This window comes from Macrobrachium nipponense, chromosome 44 (assembly GCF_015104395.2).
Source record: "Macrobrachium nipponense isolate FS-2020 chromosome 44, ASM1510439v2, whole genome shotgun sequence".
Lineage (NCBI taxonomy): Eukaryota > Metazoa > Arthropoda > Malacostraca > Decapoda > Palaemonidae > Macrobrachium > Macrobrachium nipponense.
The window spans coordinates 40,543,652-40,563,947 of record NC_087221.1 but is presented as its reverse complement, the minus strand read 5'-3'; the positions used below and the strand labels follow the sequence as shown (position 1 = coordinate 40,563,947).

General features: G+C 42.1%; 1 protein-coding gene across 1 annotated transcript in view; it reads right to left on the bottom strand.

Annotated features, from left to right (window-relative positions):
- Nucleotides 1-20,296, bottom strand: part of LOC135204211 (GPI ethanolamine phosphate transferase 1-like) — a 75,155-nt gene that overhangs the window by 54,126 nt on the left and 733 nt on the right. The window contains 3 exon segments of the mRNA XM_064234315.1: nt 1,804-1,931; nt 2,063-2,294; nt 11,746-11,966. Coding sequence (XP_064090385.1) covers nt 1,804-1,931; nt 2,063-2,294; nt 11,746-11,966 — 581 coding nt within the window.

Genomic DNA, 20,296 nt, shown 5'->3' with positions numbered 1-20,296 from the left:
CCTCGCACTTGGCTGCGTCTCGCGCCTGACTGAGTCTTCGCGCTTGGCTTGGCTGCCGCGCGCCTGACTGGTGCCTCGCGCCTCTCAAAGGTCTCGCGCCTGACTGACGCTTCGTGCCTTGTTGAAGTCTCGCAGTCTTTCCTGGTGCCACATCCTTGCGTGACAGATGCTTGTCTGGAGCCTCACGCTTGGCTGAATGCTCACGCCTGGTTAATACCTCGCGCTCGGCTGAAGCTGCTGATCTGGCAGACGTACCCCATCTGGGAGAATCCTCTGGTCTGTAATGCGTTTCTCGCTTGTCTGACTCTTTAACCTTAGAGGACGCTTCTCGTCTGTAGGACGCCTCGCGCTTGGCTGGCGCGACGCGCTTGCCTGGTGAATCAAAATCTTCCCACGAGTCTCTATCTGAGTTCTCAAAAGACTCACGTCTCACAGGAGCCTCACTCCTGGTGGGAGAAGGAAGACGAGTCTTCTTGACCGGCAGTCTGACGTCTTTCTTACGAGGAGGATCCTTCGAAAGGACTCCTACTAAGGCGGACAGCTGTTCCTGCACCGCCAAAATAATCCTCTTGGACGCTTCTCCTGCGTCTTCTGAACGGAGAGGAGACCTCGAAGGCGTGTTGCCCCCATCATGGGAAGGCAAAACCCTCTTCGCCTTCTTGATAGAAGGAGGCGCTTCTTCCGAAAAGCGTTCTGGGCTTGAATCCAAAACAGGATCTCTCCAGTGCCTTTTCAGGGGCCTGGACAAGTGCGAATCCTTACCACCCTCGTTTAGGAGAGGGAGAAGCGGACGAAGAGAAGCACTCTCTGAGGGACGCTTTTTCGATAGCGGTCCTGAGCAGGCTGTCTATATACAGCACCTGCTGAAGGGACGCCTGACCGGGGGGAATTCTCCACAACCTCCGTACGGCTTTCGACTTTCCTTCTCCTCTGGGCTTGGGAGCTTGGAAGAGGTCTAGGCCTGGGAGCGTCGCAGAGACGGTCAGACGCCCCCTCCACAACACTGGGGACACTCACTTCACTAAAATCACTTTCACAGTCCTTACCTTTCATGGTAGCCATTTTTTATCTCATCCTGTGAAGCGTAGCCTTCAGTTCAGCAATTTCCGATGCCGAATCTGAATTGTACGGCCAGTGAGGGTCCTGATACAGAATCATAATTAAGAGAAGAGTTAGAATTATCCAAAGGCTCAATAGGCCTTGTACTACTACCCGCCATCTTAGATGCAGCCCTTCTAACTCTATCCCTTTCTAACTTCTTCAAGTAAGAAGTTAGAGTCTTCCATTCCTCAACATTCAACCTCTCACACTCATGACAGGTGTTAGAAATAGAACAATCAAAACCCCTACATTTGCGACATACAGTGTGAGGATCAAGCGAAGCTTTCGGTATCCTCACCTTGCAGCCTACATTCACACATTCTCACACAAACACTTGAATCAGACATTCTGAAGAAAAATCAAAAAGCAAGTCCAAATCCAGTCCACAGTAGCGAATGCCAAAAACAACGATCCAGGTACGTCACCAAAAGTCCACAAAAAGATGATCAATTGCTTAGAAAAGTGAATTCCAGTCAAGAGGTGGCAGCAACGATGTTGATACCACCGGCGACAGAAAATATATGAGTAGAAAACGGGAATGGTTCCTAGTCCTGCCGCCCAGGGCAGGCCGGTAGATCACCTGACCTACCTGTAGCGAGTGGCGCGAAATTTGAATTTCTGTCGGGGACGACGGAGTCTTAGCTATGTATATATCTGACAGGTAAGTTGATTGTATGACATAATTGTGACTACTGTACTTACCCCAGTCAGTCATTCCATGATCTGATGTAAATACATATGCCGTTTTCTTATCTTTATAAAAGTCCTCAAATATCTTCACAACTCTTTTGACTCCTTTATCAACAATCTCAATATTTTGTAAATATTCTCTGGAAGATGAAAAGAAAAAGCACTTTAAAAGTCAGCAATGAAAATTAGGAAATTATATATAATGATCATGCACAGTTTTTGTATTATACTTTAATCCAATTTCAACAAAACTTATGGTATCAAAGCATACTCTGAATATGGCTTGTGGGCGTGGCCATTTGTATCAATCCCAAGCAAATGGAGGAAGAACATAATTCGATCTTCATGAAGCCTGTCATATAACTTCTTATCATTTACAGCTTCCTTGAAGAATGCTTCTACATGATCAAACACCCATCTATCCAGTCGTGAAGCATCGCCACTGGCAAAATCTTCTTCTTCTGCTCCATACATAAATGTTTCAATGTGTCCTACTTCTGATCCTGTTACAAAAGACAAGTTTAGTAAAAAACAAAAAAAATATCTTCGTAAGATACTAAGTAAGTAAAGAAAGCGGGATAGTAACAGAGTAATATTTCATGTTTCATGGAAAATCTATAGTTTTTAAGAAATTTGGATACATCACTACATTAACAAACTCTTGGCAAAAACTTTCAAAAGATAATATTATAATTGTAACCAAACATACCAAACATGGAAGCTGACCCACAACTAAATTAGGAGGTTAGGAAAGAAAACGTGTAGGTCTCAGGTTTGTGTATGTCTTACCCATATAGCAAGAACTGTATCTGCATATTTATGTTGCATCATCATCATCACGCCATTCAATATATATTTCTGGGCCTAACCTGTGTCGCTCCGTGAAATGTTCCTATAGCACTCATTTCTAAGGTATAAATATTACTAAATATACAAGAGAAAAAGCTACATGGATTATACCAGGATAAACCTGGTTCGCTCACCCCTATAAAGGGTGTCGGTATAATACTGGGGCGAGTGAAACTACTACCAGAGGTCCCCTGCCATTTAGTCTCTTCCTTTCTCAATTTCCCCCTTTCCAAAGAGGAGCCGTACCAAAGCCATCTACCGCCCGCTACTGCTACAACTAGCGCCTCAATCATCATTTCTTTTAATAGCACTAGTGCATGCACAAGTGTTGTTTGGAAGTCTCCTTATTTTGGATTTATTTAAGATGTCTGAGCGTCAGGAATCTTCGGTATCTAAGGTGAGTACTGCAATTATCAATTTGTTATTGTAAGGGTAGCGATTTTAATCATAAGTATGTTTTAGGCGTTTGTTTATATGACGGAAGCCCCGCATGCGCCGCTCCTGAGTCAGCCATTACATGCATCGCTACCCGTGAACTTTTTATTCATGACGACTTTCAATTGGTCATCCATACTAATTGTAGTCGCGTTGATATTGATTTTAGCATTTACTCAAGAATTTACGAGTTTATTATAGATATCCTGACGTTTTATGATATGTATCCTGGCGTGAGGGTTATCCTAGCCTACCCGGCCAGACCTCATTGGTTTGGGAAGTAGGCTAGGCTGGGATTCCTTTATCCTACCCATATTGGCTTCTACCCACTCCGATTCATTGCATGGGGAGCCTAGCTTTCTCCCTTTTCCCTTGGTCTTCTATGAGGAGGATACCTCCTTCACCTGACCAGGCCAAAAATTCATTGATGGAGGGGTGTATGGCCCTTGTGGGCCTTCGTTTCTGTCCCTTGAGCCATCCTGGCCTACCGGTCCAGATCGTGATTGAATTTACGTTTTTGGAAGGTTAGGCTAGCTGCTCAGAGCCTCCCTGGCCGACCAGACCAGATCGTTCCGATTGTGCGAAGGTTAGGCTAGCCGCTCATTAGAACAGTATACGCACTTATCCCCCTCCTTCTCCTCATTCTCCCTTATCCCCTCTCGTGCCAGGGCTATTATATTGTGTTTATTATCATATGATATATCGTATTGTTGTATTGTACTCAGTGAACAGTCGGCCTATAGGCCGGCTGTCCCTGTGATCGGTTGGATCCACGACTTATCGGGAGGTGTCCCACCTGGCCGGTTGTAGTGACCAACTGATCACGAGTGAGCCACCCCTCTAGACGACCTTCCTCCCCCCATCCCACCTTGGTGGGGTAACACAGCTCGCCAGTCGCTACCTCAGGTAGCCATCCGAGCCCCAGCCCCTCTTGCGGGGGGAGGGTAGGGGGTACAGTCGGAGGAGTGTACTCCTTGCCTTACGTAGTGGGGGGTGGTACGGGGGTGCCCACCCAGTCAAGCCCTGGTAGACCACCCGGCTCGTCAGGACGGTATACACCGCATACTACCTCATCTCGCCTTTCCTATCCCCAGTCCCCTATCCATCATCTATCGTTCTACCCCGGCGGGTCCAGGATCCGGCTAGAGCTCGTTCAGTTATGCACATAACAAGTACGATCCCTCATCTGATCAGATTCAGGCCTAGGTTTTACCTATTTTCCCTGTCTCGATCCTTTCGCTGGACCCGAGGATAGAAAGATAGTATTGAAGGGGAACTGGGCCCGGAAGGAGCGTTGATACAGTGCTCCGGGGCAGTAATTTATTTAGTTTTAAGTTATGTTATATGCATTCGGTTCGTTTACTACGCTGGGCATTCCTACCCCGGCGGGTATCCTAGGACCGAAGCACTTTGGTTTCCCTTCCCTAGCTTCTCCCCCGTTTTACCATTGTACCTTTGTGCCCCACTCCGGTGGCGGCAGACATGAGCTAAGAGAAGCGATCCTAGTTTACTAAGAAAGCCTCTCCGGTGCCGACGGATTCAGGCCAGGTTTAGCCTTTCCCTGTTCTGTTGGTACCAAGCCTAAATTTATATAAAAGACTATGAGGAGAATGCATAACAGGGCCGGAAAGCTGGCGGGAGAGGATGAAAATGAATGCCTTATATAATGCATGCCGCCAGAATTTATCACGGCGACTATAGTGTAGAAATACATGTTCTGCCGGAGTCATCTCTGGCGGGTCTACATATACCGATACTCTGGTATCAATTTTAACTTAGTGCATGCTCCGCCGGATACATCTCCGGCGGGTCCATATAGTGATACTCATGTATCATTTTTAACTTACAGATGGTACGCTGTCAGGAGACAGCATGTACTGCAATCCTGCAGCAGCCGTGCGGGCATGAGGTATGCCGCACTCATGCAGGTTGTGCAGTCCAAGTGGACGACTTGTTGGTCTGGCACCCAGATGGGTGCGAAGTCTGCTACAATTTGGTTTTGGACCTCACTACTGAGACGGTAGGTACCAGTTCATTGAATGAGATATTGGAAAATTCCCAGAGACATATTGAGATAGTTATCAATTAACTTAGGATAGATTTTAAAAGTAACTATCTCTTACAGAACCCCCAAGGGCAGCTGTAGCGGCGGACTTGGCGGCCCCGATCATCGCCAAGATCCGGGAAGAAACACAGGCCGTGCTGGCGGAAGACCTGGAAGGTTTAGGGGAAGAAGTCGTTGGAGAGGTCGCAGCAATCAATCTGGACCATGAACCAATGATAGTCGACAACCAGGATGAAGGTAGGGTGGTAAGTGAGGCAGTTGGTACACGGGCTAAAGTTTTGTCCTTTAGCCCGTCTCATTCCTCATCTTCTTCATTTCAAGGGTTTACCAAGAGACCTACGACTTCTAGGGACAAGTCGGGGTCGGTAATCCCTAAAGTCAAAGCCAAAATAGACACCCATAGGTCTATTTCCAAGTCCCTCCCTAAGCCTTCCAAACCGAAGCCCCTTAGGGAAAGCCGTTCTAGTTCGTCATCAGCCCCCAAACTGATGACGGACGCGGCAAAAGCTGCTACACCTAGGCAGGGGTCGAGGGCAAAAGGGTCTAAATCCAGATCCCAGGATCTTGGATTTGACCCAACAGCTTTTTCCAGCATGCTGATGCAATAGATGGGGTACTTGGTCCAATCCAAGTTCCAAGAGATCTCTCGGCTCAGCTGGTCTCGAGCCTGGACACGATAGGTCAGTCAATTCAGTCTCTGGCATAAAGACTGAAGAACCAGGAGACCTTGATGCAGGGAGTCCTCCAGTCCGGACAACCACAACAACCCCTGGCAGTACCGGACGCATCTAAACTGCCACCCTTCAAGAACAATAACCCTTGGCGGTTAGAAGCGCATGCCCCCTTTTCAGAGGGCATGCTGACGATTGAGGGTTGCGGAACCCGGCCGGTAGAAGACTTTGTATTCTACCCACTGGGTTTACAATTTCCCTTTTCAGGTTATGCCCACCTGACAGAGGAGGCATTGATCAGAGAAGACAAGGTGCCTAAAGAAACGGTCATCTTCCCCAGAGACCAAGCTTAATCACCCTGGGTTCGAACCCTAACAGATTGGGAGTGTACTAACACCAAGCTGACACGCCACAAGAGTCCCTTCACGATGTTTGTGGTGCCAGATGACACTCCCATTCCGTGTACCTCTAAGGTAGTAGAGCTTACACTTCAGCCAGCAGCAGAGGACAAACCCATGCCTCAGATCAGAGAAACGGATTTGCCGTCCGTGCTGTTCCCGGGAGGAATGGAGTGCTGGGTAGATGCCCCAGCAACGTTTTCTGTAGGCAAGTTGAGCCAAGACTGTGCTACAACGCTCTTTAGCGAGCGCTTACCCAGGCTCCCAGAGGCACTGATAAAGGCGGAGTATGAAGCCAGATGTCGCCTATGTTAGGTCCATCAATTCCGCCACTATAGCAGAAATGACGACCCTGGTCTACACGGACGAACCATTGTTCAAGATCCTGACGAAGTCATTACTTCACACTTTACAGTGTGATGTGTATGACTTCGCAGTAGCCAGGAGGAACTGCAGAAAGCACGTCTTGGTCGATGCTTCCATTCGCCATGAGCCAAATAGGCTCATCAAAGCTTCGATCTGGGGTGCGAACCTGTTCCCCGAGACCGTAGTGAACGGAGTCCTGGGTGAAGCAGCAAGAGTCAACCAGAGCTTGCGAGTTCGCTGGGGTCTGATCCCCAAGAGGAGGTTCGAATCCTCTGGAGTACAGCCCAGGGGCAAGAAGAGAGCGAGGTGGTTTTAGTCCTTCCAGACTGCCCAACCTCAGACAATGGTCCAGGCTGTTCCAGTAGGCCAGTTGAGTCAACCCTCCACCTCGAAAGCTCAGCCTCAACAACAGTTCGTGCTACTGCAGAGCCAACCCTCTCAGCAGCCCCAAAGCTTGGCCACTTTTACCTCTTCCCCGGCCTTTAATGCCTCCTATGAGAACCAATGGGTATTTCATGGATATAATAGGTTCGCAAGAGGTAGTCGAGCCAGAGGAGCTTTCCGCAGAGCTGGCGGAAGAGCATCCGACAGAGGAAGAGGCTTCAGAGGAAGCCGGGGTAGCCGACCCTCAGCTAACCAGTGAGACTCCTCAGGTAGGAGGGAGGCTGTGCCTATTCAAGAACCGCTGGAAATTCAGCACTTGGGCGCACAGCATAGTAGCAAAGGGACTGAGATGGAGTTGGAAGAAAGGGCCTCCTCCATCAACCAGTTTTTATCAACATCCAACGGCGGACCTAATAAAGTACACCCAAGACCTTCTTCAAAAGAAGGTAATTACAAAGAGCAAATACTTAAAATTTCAAGGACGCTTGTTCAGCGTTCCAAAGAAAGACTCAAACAAGCCAAGAATAATATTAGACTTGTCCCATCTGAACTCATACATTCAATGCGAAAAGTCCCATATGCTAACAGTTTCGCAGGTACGGACCTTACTTCCCCGTGGGGCCGTCACCTCTATAGATCTTACAGATGCTTACTATCATGTTCCGGTAGCACGGCACTTCCGCCCCTTCTTAGGCTTCAGGCTAGGCAAACAGGCTTACGCCTTCAAAGTAATGCCTTTCGGGATCAACATAACGCCCAGAATATTTACAAAGATAGCAGAAACAGTAGTACAAGAACTGAGAGCTCAAGGGATAATGTTAGTAGCCTACCTAGACGACTGGCTCATCTGGGCCACAAACGACAAAGAATGTCTCAGAGCAACCCACAAAGTGATAAGTTTTCTGGAATACCTAGGATTCCAGATAAACCACAAGAAATCCCGAATTAATCTGGCACCACGGTTTCAGTGGTTGGGAATACAATGGGATCTCAATTCACACAAACTTTCGATCCCGCCAGAGAAACGAAGGGAAATAGCAAAGGCTACGAGGCACTTCCTCAAATGCAGACAAACGTCCTGGAGGAACCAAGAAAGAATCTTAGGTTCACTCCAATTCGCCTCAGTAACAGATATTCTATTAAAAGCCAAACTGAAGGATATAAACCGGGTTTGGCGGACCAGAGCGAACAGGAAATTGCGAGACAGAATTTCCCGCATCCCTCAGATACTACGGAAGAGACTCCGTCAATGGACAGAAGTCAGGAACCTGGCAAAATCAATACCATTACAGTTCCCTCCACCAAGTTTAGTGGTCCACATGGACGCCTCACTAAGCGGTTGGGGAGGATACTCCCAATACAAAAAGGTTCAAGGCTCTTGGTCACTAACACTCCACCAGCTTCACATCAATGTTTTAGAAGCCATGGCAGTATTTCTAACCCTAAGGAAACTCTCCGGCGAGGTGGATCCATATCAGGTTAGTATTAGACAGCGCAGTAATAGTCCACTGCATAAACAGAGGGGGTTCCAAATCAAGCCACATAAATCATGTCATGATAGCAATCTTTTCGTTGGCAGCAAAGACCCAGTGGCATCTGTCAGCAACTCACCTGGCAGGAGTAAGGAACGTAGTAGCAGATGCATTGTCAAGGACAACTCCGCTGGAATCGGAATGGTCCTTAGACGACATGTCATTCAAATGGATCAGTCAGCAGAGCCCAGGTCTCCAAGTAGACTTATTTGCCACAGAATCCAACCACAAGTTACAGTGCTATGTGGCTCCCAATCTGGACCCCATGGCCCAGGCCACAGATGCCATGTCCATAGATTGAAACATTTGGCAGAGGATTTACTTATTTCCTCCAATAAATCTACTAATGAAAGTCCTGGACAAACTCAGATCCTTCAAAGGACGGATTGCGCTGGTAGCTCCCAACTGGCCCAAAAGCAATTGGTACCCGATACTAGGGGAATTGGGACTCCGTCGCCAACGGATCCCCAACCCGAGACTAACACAATTAGTACAAACGAAGACTGTGTACACTTCTTCAAGGATTCAGAATGCCCTAACTTTATGGACTTCATGAAATTTGCGGCGCAAAAAGACGCCAACATGGATCCTATTAACACCTTGTTTCTAGAATCAGACAAACGGGAATCTACTCTTAGGCAGTACGATTCTGCGGTAAAGAAGCTAGCCTCTTTCCTGAAAGACTCAAAAGTAAAGACGATGACTACGAATCTGGCTGTTACTTTCTTTAGGACCCTGTTTGAGAAGGGCCTAGCAGCTAGTACTATTACTACAACTAAATCTGCCTTAAGGAAAATATTCCAGTTTGGTTTTAACATTAATTTAACAGATTCGTATTTTTCGTTGATTCCGAGAGCTTGTGCTAGATTAAGACCAGCAGACAGACCTCATACAGTCTCCTGGTTTCTAAATGACGTACTTAAACTAGCTTCAGACACTGACAATGAATCGTGTCCTTATACAACCCTTCTTAGGAAGACTTTATTCCTAGTAAGACTAGCTTCAGGAGCCAGAATATCAGAACTGTCGGCTCTTTCAAGAGAACCAAAGCATATTGACTTTCTTCCATCCGGAGAAGTTCTATTATCCCCAGATCGGAAATTCTTGGCTAAGAACGAAGATCCTCAGAGTAGGTGGTCCCCCTGGAAGATTGTCCCACTTCCACAGGATCTATCCCTTTGTCCAGTCAAAACATTGAGATCATTTTTAGACAGAACTTCCAATAAAACTTCAGGTCCTTTATTCATTAGAGAGAATGGTGGAACAATCTCACTAAAAGCAATTAGACAACAAATTCTGTATTTTATTAAACAGGCTAACCCAGAATCAGTCCCACATGTACATGATGTCCGAGTAGTAGCTACCTCAATTAATTACTTCCAGCACATGAACTTTGATGACCTTAGAAAGTATACGGGATGGAAATCACAGAAAGTATTTAAACGCCACTACCTTAAATCCTTAGAGGCCCTTAAATATTCAGCAGTGGCAGCCGGGAACATTGTTTCCCCTGACACAGCCTAGTCATGTTGAAATACCTAGTCGTAATAGATCTTGTCTTTCTTTTAGCCCTTTCTCTCCTACCTGCCTCGCTTATAGTCCCCTAGCCTTCACCTCGGTTTTTTCACTTGGATTGCACAATTGAACCATTCTTGTACTGTATATATTTAACTATTATTCATATATGTAAAATATCTTATATTACTTGGGGTAGTAATCACCTTGGCCTTACCAGAATTTGGTTGTGGTATTTGTATATACTTCATAAAGTAAGGACCTAGACTTAAGATATTTGTTAAAACTTTACTTTAGATTTAAGGAAACTTGATTAAAATAGGGTAGAATTACTTAAAGAGTTTAAGTTCTCCCTTCCAGTAGCCTTGTGGATATTATATCCAAGCTTGTAGGACCTATTCTCTGTTACTATTTCATGGAGCGACACAGGTTAGGCCCAGAAAAGGGATTTTGACAAAGGAAAAATCTATTTCTGGGCAGTGACCTGTGTCGCCCAATGAACCCACCCCTTGTTTCCTCACCCTATAGGCCCAAGCTTGGGTGCTACTTTCAGGAATGACAATCGAGGCGCTAGTTGTAGCAGTAGCGGGCGGTAGATGGCTTTGGTACGGCTCCTCTTTGGAACAGGGGAAATTGAGAAAGGAAGAGACTAAATGGCAGGGGACCTCTGGTAGTGGTTTCACTCGCCCCAGTATTATACTGACACCCTTTATAGGGGTGAGCAAACCAGATTTATCCTGGTGTAATCCATGTAGCATTTTCTCTTGTATATTTAGCAATATTTATACCTTAGAAATGAGTGCTATAGGAACATTTCACTGGGCGACACAGGTCACTGCCCAGAAATAGATTTTTCCTTTGTCAAAATCCCTTTATTGCATCATCATTATCACGCTATTCAATATTTATTGACAAATCTTCATTTGAAAGACTTAGGGGGAGTGGACATGTGCTTGCATATCCTTACATATGTATAAAAGACACTGTATAAGAGAGGGGAGGGTTGACAAACCCAAATACCTAATCAACATGTGATCACTGGATTCCTGAAAACCAAGATGATAACATGAACCTGTTACTACTATGTAAAGGAAAAGATAAAAGCATTAAAACCCTGTTCCCAAGGTGCAGGACTGAAAGAGTAGAGCACAAAGTTATCCAGCTTGATTGTAGTCAGCAATAGTCAGAGGTGTCTTAAGACAGCTGCAGAGTTCTATGACAATAGCATTTCTTCTACAAGGCTGGGGGTGAGGGGGGGGGGCGCTTACTTCTAAAATTCAGTCAAACCACATCACACCAGCAGTAGCCAGATAGTAAATAAGCATTCAGGAAAAGTAACAATACTAATTCACCTCCAATACAGGAAGAGAACAGATACTGTCAATTGTGTCAATGCATAATCAACAGTACACAAAAAATAACAAAAAACAAAAGGAATAAGGGGGATCTCAAACTGAAAAACTTAATGAAGTAGACTTGCAAAGTATCACCCAGCTGGTTGTCAAAGACCTTGAGATCCACACCACACATGTGCATGATTACCCAATATATTATATATCTTTTGAAAGGGAGTGAAGTATCTAGAATTCCAGAGTCAACCTCAAAAACTTTACTACTGTATGTTAATTATATCACTTGCATGTCAAATTGTATTTGTAAATTAACAAACAACAGAAACAAGTCAGTAATTGTAGTTACAATTCCTTACACTTCCCCTGCAAAATAAAAAGAATAGTTACCAGCAGCAAACATTGGTAGAATGTCAGGACTTCCCCAGCACCATGCATGACGGCTCTCATTGAGAATAGAATCAAACTCCACAGGATTTTCCTTCCATCCTCTAGCTATTGCACTTGGATCTTCATAAAAGCCAGCAATGATAGCCACATGCCCTGGTCGAGATTCTGTTGGCACTCTGGTATGAGAAACCCCCCAAGTACCTTGCTTTTCAATAATAGATCTGCAAATCAAGGGATAACATTACAGAAAGCACTACTGTAAAATAGAGACAATTAAATATACCATATTCTTAAAGTAACTTGTATTTTTCCAAGGCATACAACCAGAACCCTATATGTAGTAGGCATATTCTTCCCTGTGAGCTAGAAAAGATAATTGAAGCTTGGTAACAAGGTGGTTAATTGGTAGTAAGTGGGTGGGTGGTGGAGTCCTCATCCCTCTTCTGTCAAAGCCAACACTTTTTCTCCAGCATCTTGAACAATTTGAGGTGGTTGAGGAGGGACTATGATAAAAAAGGTATTATTGGTATTATGGAGGAGTTATGGAGTTCCATTTGACAACATCTGTGTGGTGAGAGAGAGAGAGAGAGAGAGAGAGAGAGAGAGAGAGAGAGAGAGAGAGAAATTGGTGGTTGGATGGTTAACAACTGTATTGGCTGTTGGTGGGTTCTGAGTTGTCTGCTGGTGCTGTTGGAGATCAGAGTTCTGTGGTTTGAGAGAGTCTTTAGTCAGAAGCTGTGAGAGACAGTAGTGTTGGCAGCATTTTTGTGAAAGCATTGATGTCCAGCTGAGTTGTGTGTTTTTGTTTGTTATTTGGTTGTTGTTAAGCTATTGTTGTTTGCTTAGAGTTGTTGTGGCTGCGCTGTTGTGATTTTTTGTGTTGTTTGTGCAGTGGTCTTTTGTTGTGTTGTTGAGTTTTGTTGTTATGTGTGAGGTTGTGGTTGTGTTCCTTGGTTGATTGCTGTGTTGTGATTGTTCCTTGGTTGGTTGTTGTGTTGTTGGGTTGTGATTGTGTTCCTTGGTTGTTTGCTGTGTTGTTGAGTTGTGGTTGTGTTCCTTGGTTGTTGTTGTGTTGTTGTGGGCCTTGGTTGTTGAGTTGCTGGTTGTAGTCCTTTGTTGTTGTGTTGGTGTTGTGTTATTGGTTGTTGTTGTTGGTATATCTGTGACCTCGACCGGCGGACAGCACAGCATAGCCCTGGAGTATCTGGAGTTGGTAAGTACATATGTTTTGTGTTTTTGTTTTTGTGTAGGTATAGATAAATTGTCCTGCGTGTATGCTGTAGTGTAAAGAGGAAAGTATGACTGGGGTGAGTTTTGGCAGCTGGATTGATTAGGTTAATGTGGGGGTTAGTTTTCCCACTTGTTTTTTTAGCATGTGATCCCGCCACAGTATTATTCCTAGTTTGTATACCTTGGGAAAATATGAATTGTTCTAAAAAATAAATTTGTGAAGTAATTGGTATTATTCCTAGGTATACAAATCCAGAGCCTTTTGTAGAGAGTATTTATCAACATAAGCTGTAATCAACTGTTTAAAACTTGGTAACAAAGTAGTTAACAGCTGGTTAAGGGGGATGAGTGAGGAGTATACTCATTCACTTGCCATCACCAAGCACTTTTCCCTATGGCATCAGGGAGAAAATGGAAACATGATAAAATGAATACCTAGGTAAAGCACAAATTTGTTATTTGTTCCTACTGAAATACAAACCATCGCCTTTTATGAAGGAGACTCATTCTTTAGGTAGGAGGTTGTCTATGAACTGACGGGTAAGTTGGAACCCACCCAGAAATGCAATGTTCCTGTTCACAACCATGAGCAAGGGAGTGATGACTCGTGTAACCTATTACTAGTTCTAGCAACAGAATATCGGGAACTTGAGCCTGAGTTAGATATGCCTGAAATCTCACTCAAAAGGGAAGCCCTAAGAGAACAAAGTGTGACCATACATGAGCTGAAAAGGTGGCTAAATCTGTCCATGGAGTCACATCTTGTCCAGTAAAACTCTAGGACTGGTGCTCAACAGAATAGCCACCTGTAATTATAAGGAAATTTTTCTTATACAAATAAATACTTTTGCAACAAAGATAAACTTTCTACCTAACAAAATTTTTTTTGTACCGTTTTTTCTAAATTTATATTTAAACAAATTTACGGTTACTAAGATATTTACCATCCTCTGTTTAGGCTATGATTACCCTTCATTCTAATGGGGTTGGTACTACTAAACATGGTACTTATGGAGAAATTCCCATATTGATACTTCTAGGCTACCAAATTTTGTTAAGGCTCTGGTATGCCTCTAGAGAATTTAACTAATAGGAGAGATTATGTTTGTAAACAAACGAAGCATATCTGGTGCATGTGCAGTACTCTGGTGGGCAAAAGCAAACAATGGCAGATGACTCTCTCACCTAATTTAACTTTATCAAGAGTTTTGTGCACACTGTACATGTATGGCAGGGTAAAGTTTCTTTCTTGCTTATTACAGTGTATATGTATTCTTGTGTAGTGCTGTATTAATTTCTCAAAATGTGAAAAAAATTCCTCAAAGTTGCTTATGTTTTCTAAGATTTTTAGTCTGTTAACGCCACTTACCATGAGAGAAAAAATATTCCAAGGCAACGATAAATAATAAAATAAAAATAAATATTATTTTGCTTTTGATAAAAGTTTAGAATCCAGTAGTTTCAAACAACTTATACATGAGGGCAAGCTGTCTATGACACTGCACTCTTGATAGTGGAAGGGTCTGAAATTCATTGGTACTTTATCTCGATCCATTTTCTGTGAATCCCAACTGTTGCTCCTGTAAAGTCTATCGTTATTGTTTACTCTAAAACATGGAATTATAATTTTATGTATTTATTGTTGGTGTATGGGTTAAAATAAATAAATAAACAAGAATGTTGTGGAATAATAACGTTTTAGATTTTCTGTGTAGTGAAATCGCCTGCATTTTGAGCAGTCTTCTGAAGCGATGTCAATGAAAATATGTAAATCTGAATAATTTTATACATAAATACTTTTATGCTCTAATATTTTGCATTAGTTTATGTTATTTCATAAAGATAAACCTCCAATTGACAGATAGGACAAATTAGATACATATTGGTGGAAACCTCTATCCATGTGTTGGTAGTGGCACGAAAGTATTATTGGAACGTTGCTCTCAGCAATAGTTGGCAGATGTTTCAAATTGGTAGTGTAGTAGACATGGAAGGACTAGGTTGTGGTTCTTATGAACTTAGTTATAATATTACTCATTTACTGAGTAGGTACTATACCTTGTACCTCCTGAGTAATTTGAGCCAGGTTACGAAGTGCTCTGTCCCACTTATTTCTTCTTCTTTCCTTGTCACTTTCCCTGGGAATACGATGGCACGATACTAGGCTTCCCTTTCCCCACCTATTCATGCATCCTACAACAACATACAGCTGAACCATTGCTTATAAATAACGCACAGATTAACTAAAATGATCAACATTCTTCTGATAAGGTAGGAGTGGGGGAATGGCTTTTCGCCCATCAGCCATGTTATTGTTTGAAAAAGACACGTTGATGACGTCACATTGATGACTCCTATTAAGCTAGACTGGCCATGGTTATGGCAGTCCAGTCTCTGGATAGGATAGCCTTAGTCTAACCTAGTTTACTGAACTACCTAGGGTAAACAACTGCATGGACTTCCCCAACACACCAACGGTCTCGGCTGGCCACCCTCCGAAAAAGTACTTGCAAGGCTTCCTGACACCGGAGATGGGCATCAGTCGCGACTTGTTGTTGGTGAGAGACGCAGCTAAAGACCTCTACTTTCCTTTCGAAGTAAGTATTTTCTCCAAAGTTAGAAATTAAGGCCAAATTTAAAGCTTTAAACAGTGCAAACTTCACCAAAATGCTTTCGAAATTTTTACTTACGATTAAATAACTTAGAAGATTGACGCCATCTCGATGTTTGCGGAGTCGCTTGTGTCAAAAAACTTCCCATTTCCTGTGATAAATCCGCACACCACTTGTACCCATAGACGCTGGGACACTTTCATCGCAACAATCGGATAACGATCACTGGCCACGACATTTTTAAGGAAACTACTGTTTTGGTAGAATAAGACGAAGCGTGCACTGGATAATTTGTTTAAATAAATAATAAAACATCAATATTTTACATATTTATGATGATTAATTTGAAAATATTCGTTATTGAAAAAGTAACTCGATTCCTGACTCAAATTTAAGTAATTATTTTTCGGAATTAGAACGTTCTTTTAAGTCCTGTATTACGACGTCACGACATCTTAACTTTCGTACCTATTGTAAATGAATTGCTATACTCAACTTTCTTGCAGAACAGATTACCAGATATTCATGCAGATTGTTACTAGCTATTCATGTAATTGTTATAATCGTAATGCGCATATGTATCTTTATTATTTACTTTTTGGATATATGAAGATGTTTTACTGCCGGATTACCGCCGTAGTGTGACACAATCGCTTTCGGTCCCTGGGCCTCTGTCTGTTTTCGCACCATAAGAAATTAATGGGGCCGAATTTGCAATGACCAGAAAGTCGTTCAAAGAGTAGCATTGAGGAGCATATGTTTTGATTGAGAAAAATACAAATTTATACAATAGCTAGCTTGTAAAAAATACTTGATTACAAAAAACTTGATTGACAACTAAGCAGCATACCTACTATGGGTTTCAGTGCCGTAATTTATAAGGGTATCGTGAATCACTAATCGTAAAGAATAAAGACACTTGTTCTTGTACCAAGACAAAAACTCCATTATGCAGAAATGGATACGAACACGGCCTCCACCTACCCTCCCCCCCCCCTCCACTGCCACCCCTGTCCTTCTTCCTTCCTTCACCTTCCCTTCTCTCTCTCTCTGTTGCCAATTGGTATGTGTTCACCCTCCAAAATGGGTATAAGACTTAGACAAAATGTGGAAATTGGTGAAATCAGCCTATGTATTGAAAGTATATATACATAAATATTAAAGCAATTTTATCATTATTGCATTACTGTGACAACTAGAATTCATGGAAACAGTTTATGATAATGCATCGGCATATGTGTGAAGCTCCACTAATGTGGCAACGAAGATTTTGCCATTCTTAGCATGCAAACATTAAAGGTTACATTTATTTCTGGCATTCAGTTATTAAAAAAAATCAAAATACTATTATAGACTTAAATCAATGAAAAGTGCTAGAAAAAAAATATATAATCCACTAATCGTCGTCTGCTCCGCGATGGTTTTCGGCAGCCAGATGTACGACAAGGTTAGAAACATTGGATTGTATCTACTTTAGAATTATCTGTAATTTTTTGGGATAATTTGTTTGCAAAGAAGGGATAATAGACATGAATTAAATAAACATTTTGATGTAACAAAGTAAAGTTAAACTAAATAATTAGTAAAGTAAACAATTAAGGGAATAAAGCTTTGCATCTCATAAACAGTGTCGTCGTCTGCTGCTCGTACTTTGTTTGTGGAGTGAGCGCTTAGGAACCAGGAACAGCAACGTGGTTCAAGTGCAACTTGGAGTGGATTAATACCAATAATGTGTATAATTACAATCAAATAAGCACTGTGGAGTTTCAGTTGTGATGGCAGTAAGGATAAAACCACCGATTACAAGGTAAAAAATGAATTCAGTTCAAACCATGACCCCGGGAATAACAAGTTTCATACTTTCACTAATATAGGCAACAAAATGTTATTTTATTGTGCTGATTACAACTGCATTCTTGAGTAAGATCAATAAACGTTACATATATATACGCTAACATTGTTCAAATGAATGCTGGGAAGGCTGGGAAAGATGGTGTATAGTCTGTGATTAGACCGGACAACCACACGATAGCCGCCATATTGGATTTCAAAACTGCCTTGAAAACATATTTTACGAAGAGCGTCACATGCTTATTTTAGTTCATATGGGGCTTTCATATATCACATTATGTTGACGAAACTTCAATCTTTTGAATGGTATGCTTAGAGTTGTAATTGTATTCTTTTTTCACCAATTAAATATAGAGCGAATAAGACCTGGCCAGCGTGATGATGGTGGATCGTCCGTGATTGTTTACCCTATACCTACTAGGTATAGGGTAAAAAATCACGGACGATCCACCATCATCACGCTGGGCGGATTTATTCACTCGATATTTAATTGGTGAAACAAGAATACAATTACAACTCTAAGCGTACCATTCAAAAGATTGAAGTTTTGTCAACATAATGTGATATATGAAAGCCCCATACAAACTAAAATTAGCATGTGACGCTCTCCGTAAAATATGTTTTCAAGGCAGTTTTGAAATCCAATATGGTGGCTATTGTGTGGCTAGCCGGTCTAATCACAGACTATACACCATCTTTCCCAGCCTTCCCAGCACTCATTTGAACAATGTTAGCATATTTATATAACGTTTATTGATCTTACTCAAGAATGCAGTTGTAATCAGCACAATAAAACATAATTTTCTTGCCTATATTAGTGAAAGTATGAAACTTGTTATTCCCTGGGTCATGGTTTGAACTGAATTCATTTTTTACCTTGTAATCGGTGGTTTTATCCTTACTGCCATCACAACTGAAACTCCACAGTGCTTATTTGATTGTTATTATACACATTTTGGTCTCAATTCACTCCACATTGCACTTTAACCAAGTTGCTGTTCCTGATTCCTAAGCACGCACTCCACAAACACAGTTACGAACAGCTGACAACGACGCTGCAAATTTATTCCCTAAATTGTTTACTTTACTCGTTATTTAGTTCAACTTTACTTTATTATTTAAAAATGTTAATTTAATTCATGTCTATTATCCCTTTTTTGCAACCAAATTACCCTGAAAAATTACAGATATATACTTCTAAAGTAGATACAATCCAAAGTTTTTAACCTTGTTGTACATTTGGCTGCCAAAAACCATAGCGGAGCAGACTACGGATAAGTGGATTATAATGTTTTTTTTTTTGCTAGCACTTTTCATTGAATACTAATATAGAATTTTGATTTTTTTAATAACTGTATGCCAGAAATAAATGTAACCTTTAATGTTTGCATGCTAAGAATGGCAAAATCATCGTTGCCACATTAGTGGAGCTTCACACATACGCCGATGCATTATTATAAACTGTTTCCATGAATTCTAGTTGTCATAGTAATGCAATAATGATAAAATTGCTTTAATATTTATGTATATATACTTCCGATACATAGCCTAATTTCCACGTTTTGTGTATAGTCTTATACCCAGATTGGAGGGTGAACACATACCGAATGGCAACAGAGAGAGAGAGAGAGAGAGAGAGAGAGAGAGAGAGAGACGAGAGAGAGAGAGGAGAGGAGAGAGAGAGAGAGAGAGAGAGAAAGGAAGGCAAAGGAAGGACAGGGGTGGCAGTGGAGGGGGGGAAGAGGGTAGGTGGAGCTTTTTACGCGTGTTCGTATCCATTTCTGGATAATGGAGTTTTTGTCTCTTGGTGCAAGGACAAGTGTCGTTATTCTTCATGATTAGTGATTCACGATACCCTTATAAATTACGGCACTGGGTGCAAATGCACTATAGGAAAATCTCGTTCTGATACGAGTGTTCGTTACAGAAATATTGCCAAAAAACGTGCTTGCATTGTCTCTGAAACCCATAGTAGGTATGCTGCTTAGTTGCCAATCAAGTATTTTTTACAAGCTAGCTATTGTATAAATTTGTATTTTCCTCAATAAAAACATATGCCCCTCAATGCTAACTTTCCTCTTTGAACGACTTTCTGGTCATTGCAAATTCGGCCCCATAATTTCTTATGGTGCGAAAACAGACAGAGGCCCAGGGACCGAAAGCGATTGCGTCACACTACAGCGGTAATCCGGCAGTAAAACATCTTCATATATCCAAAAAGTAAATAATAAAGATACATATGCGCATTATGATTATAACAATTACATGAATAGCTGATAACAACCTGCATGAATAACTGGTAAACTGTTCTGCAAGAAAGTTGAGTATAGCAATTATTTACAATAGGTACGAAAGTCAAGATGTCGTGACATCATAATACAGGACTTAAAAGAACATTCTAGTAACGAAAAATAATTATACTTAAATTTGAGTCAGAATCGAGTTACTTTTTCAATAACGAATATTTTCAAATTAATCATCATAAATATGTAAAATATTGATGTTTTACTATTTATTTAAAAAATTATCTAGTGCACGCTTTGTCTTCTTCTTCAACCAAAACAGTTGTTTACTTAAAAACGTCGTGGTTAGGGACCATGTTCCGATTGTTGTGATGAAAGTGCCCCAGCGTCTGTGGGTACAAGTGGTGTGCAGATTTACCACAGGAAATGGGAAGTTTGTTGACACAAGTGACTCCGTAAACATCAAGATGGCGTCAATCTTCTAAAATACTGAAGCGTAAGTACAAATTTCGAAAGCGTTTTGGTGAGATTTGCACTGCTTTGGACACCCTTTTCACTACCCTCTGTTTAATGCTTTAAATTTGGCCTTAATTTCTAACTTTGGAGAAAATACTT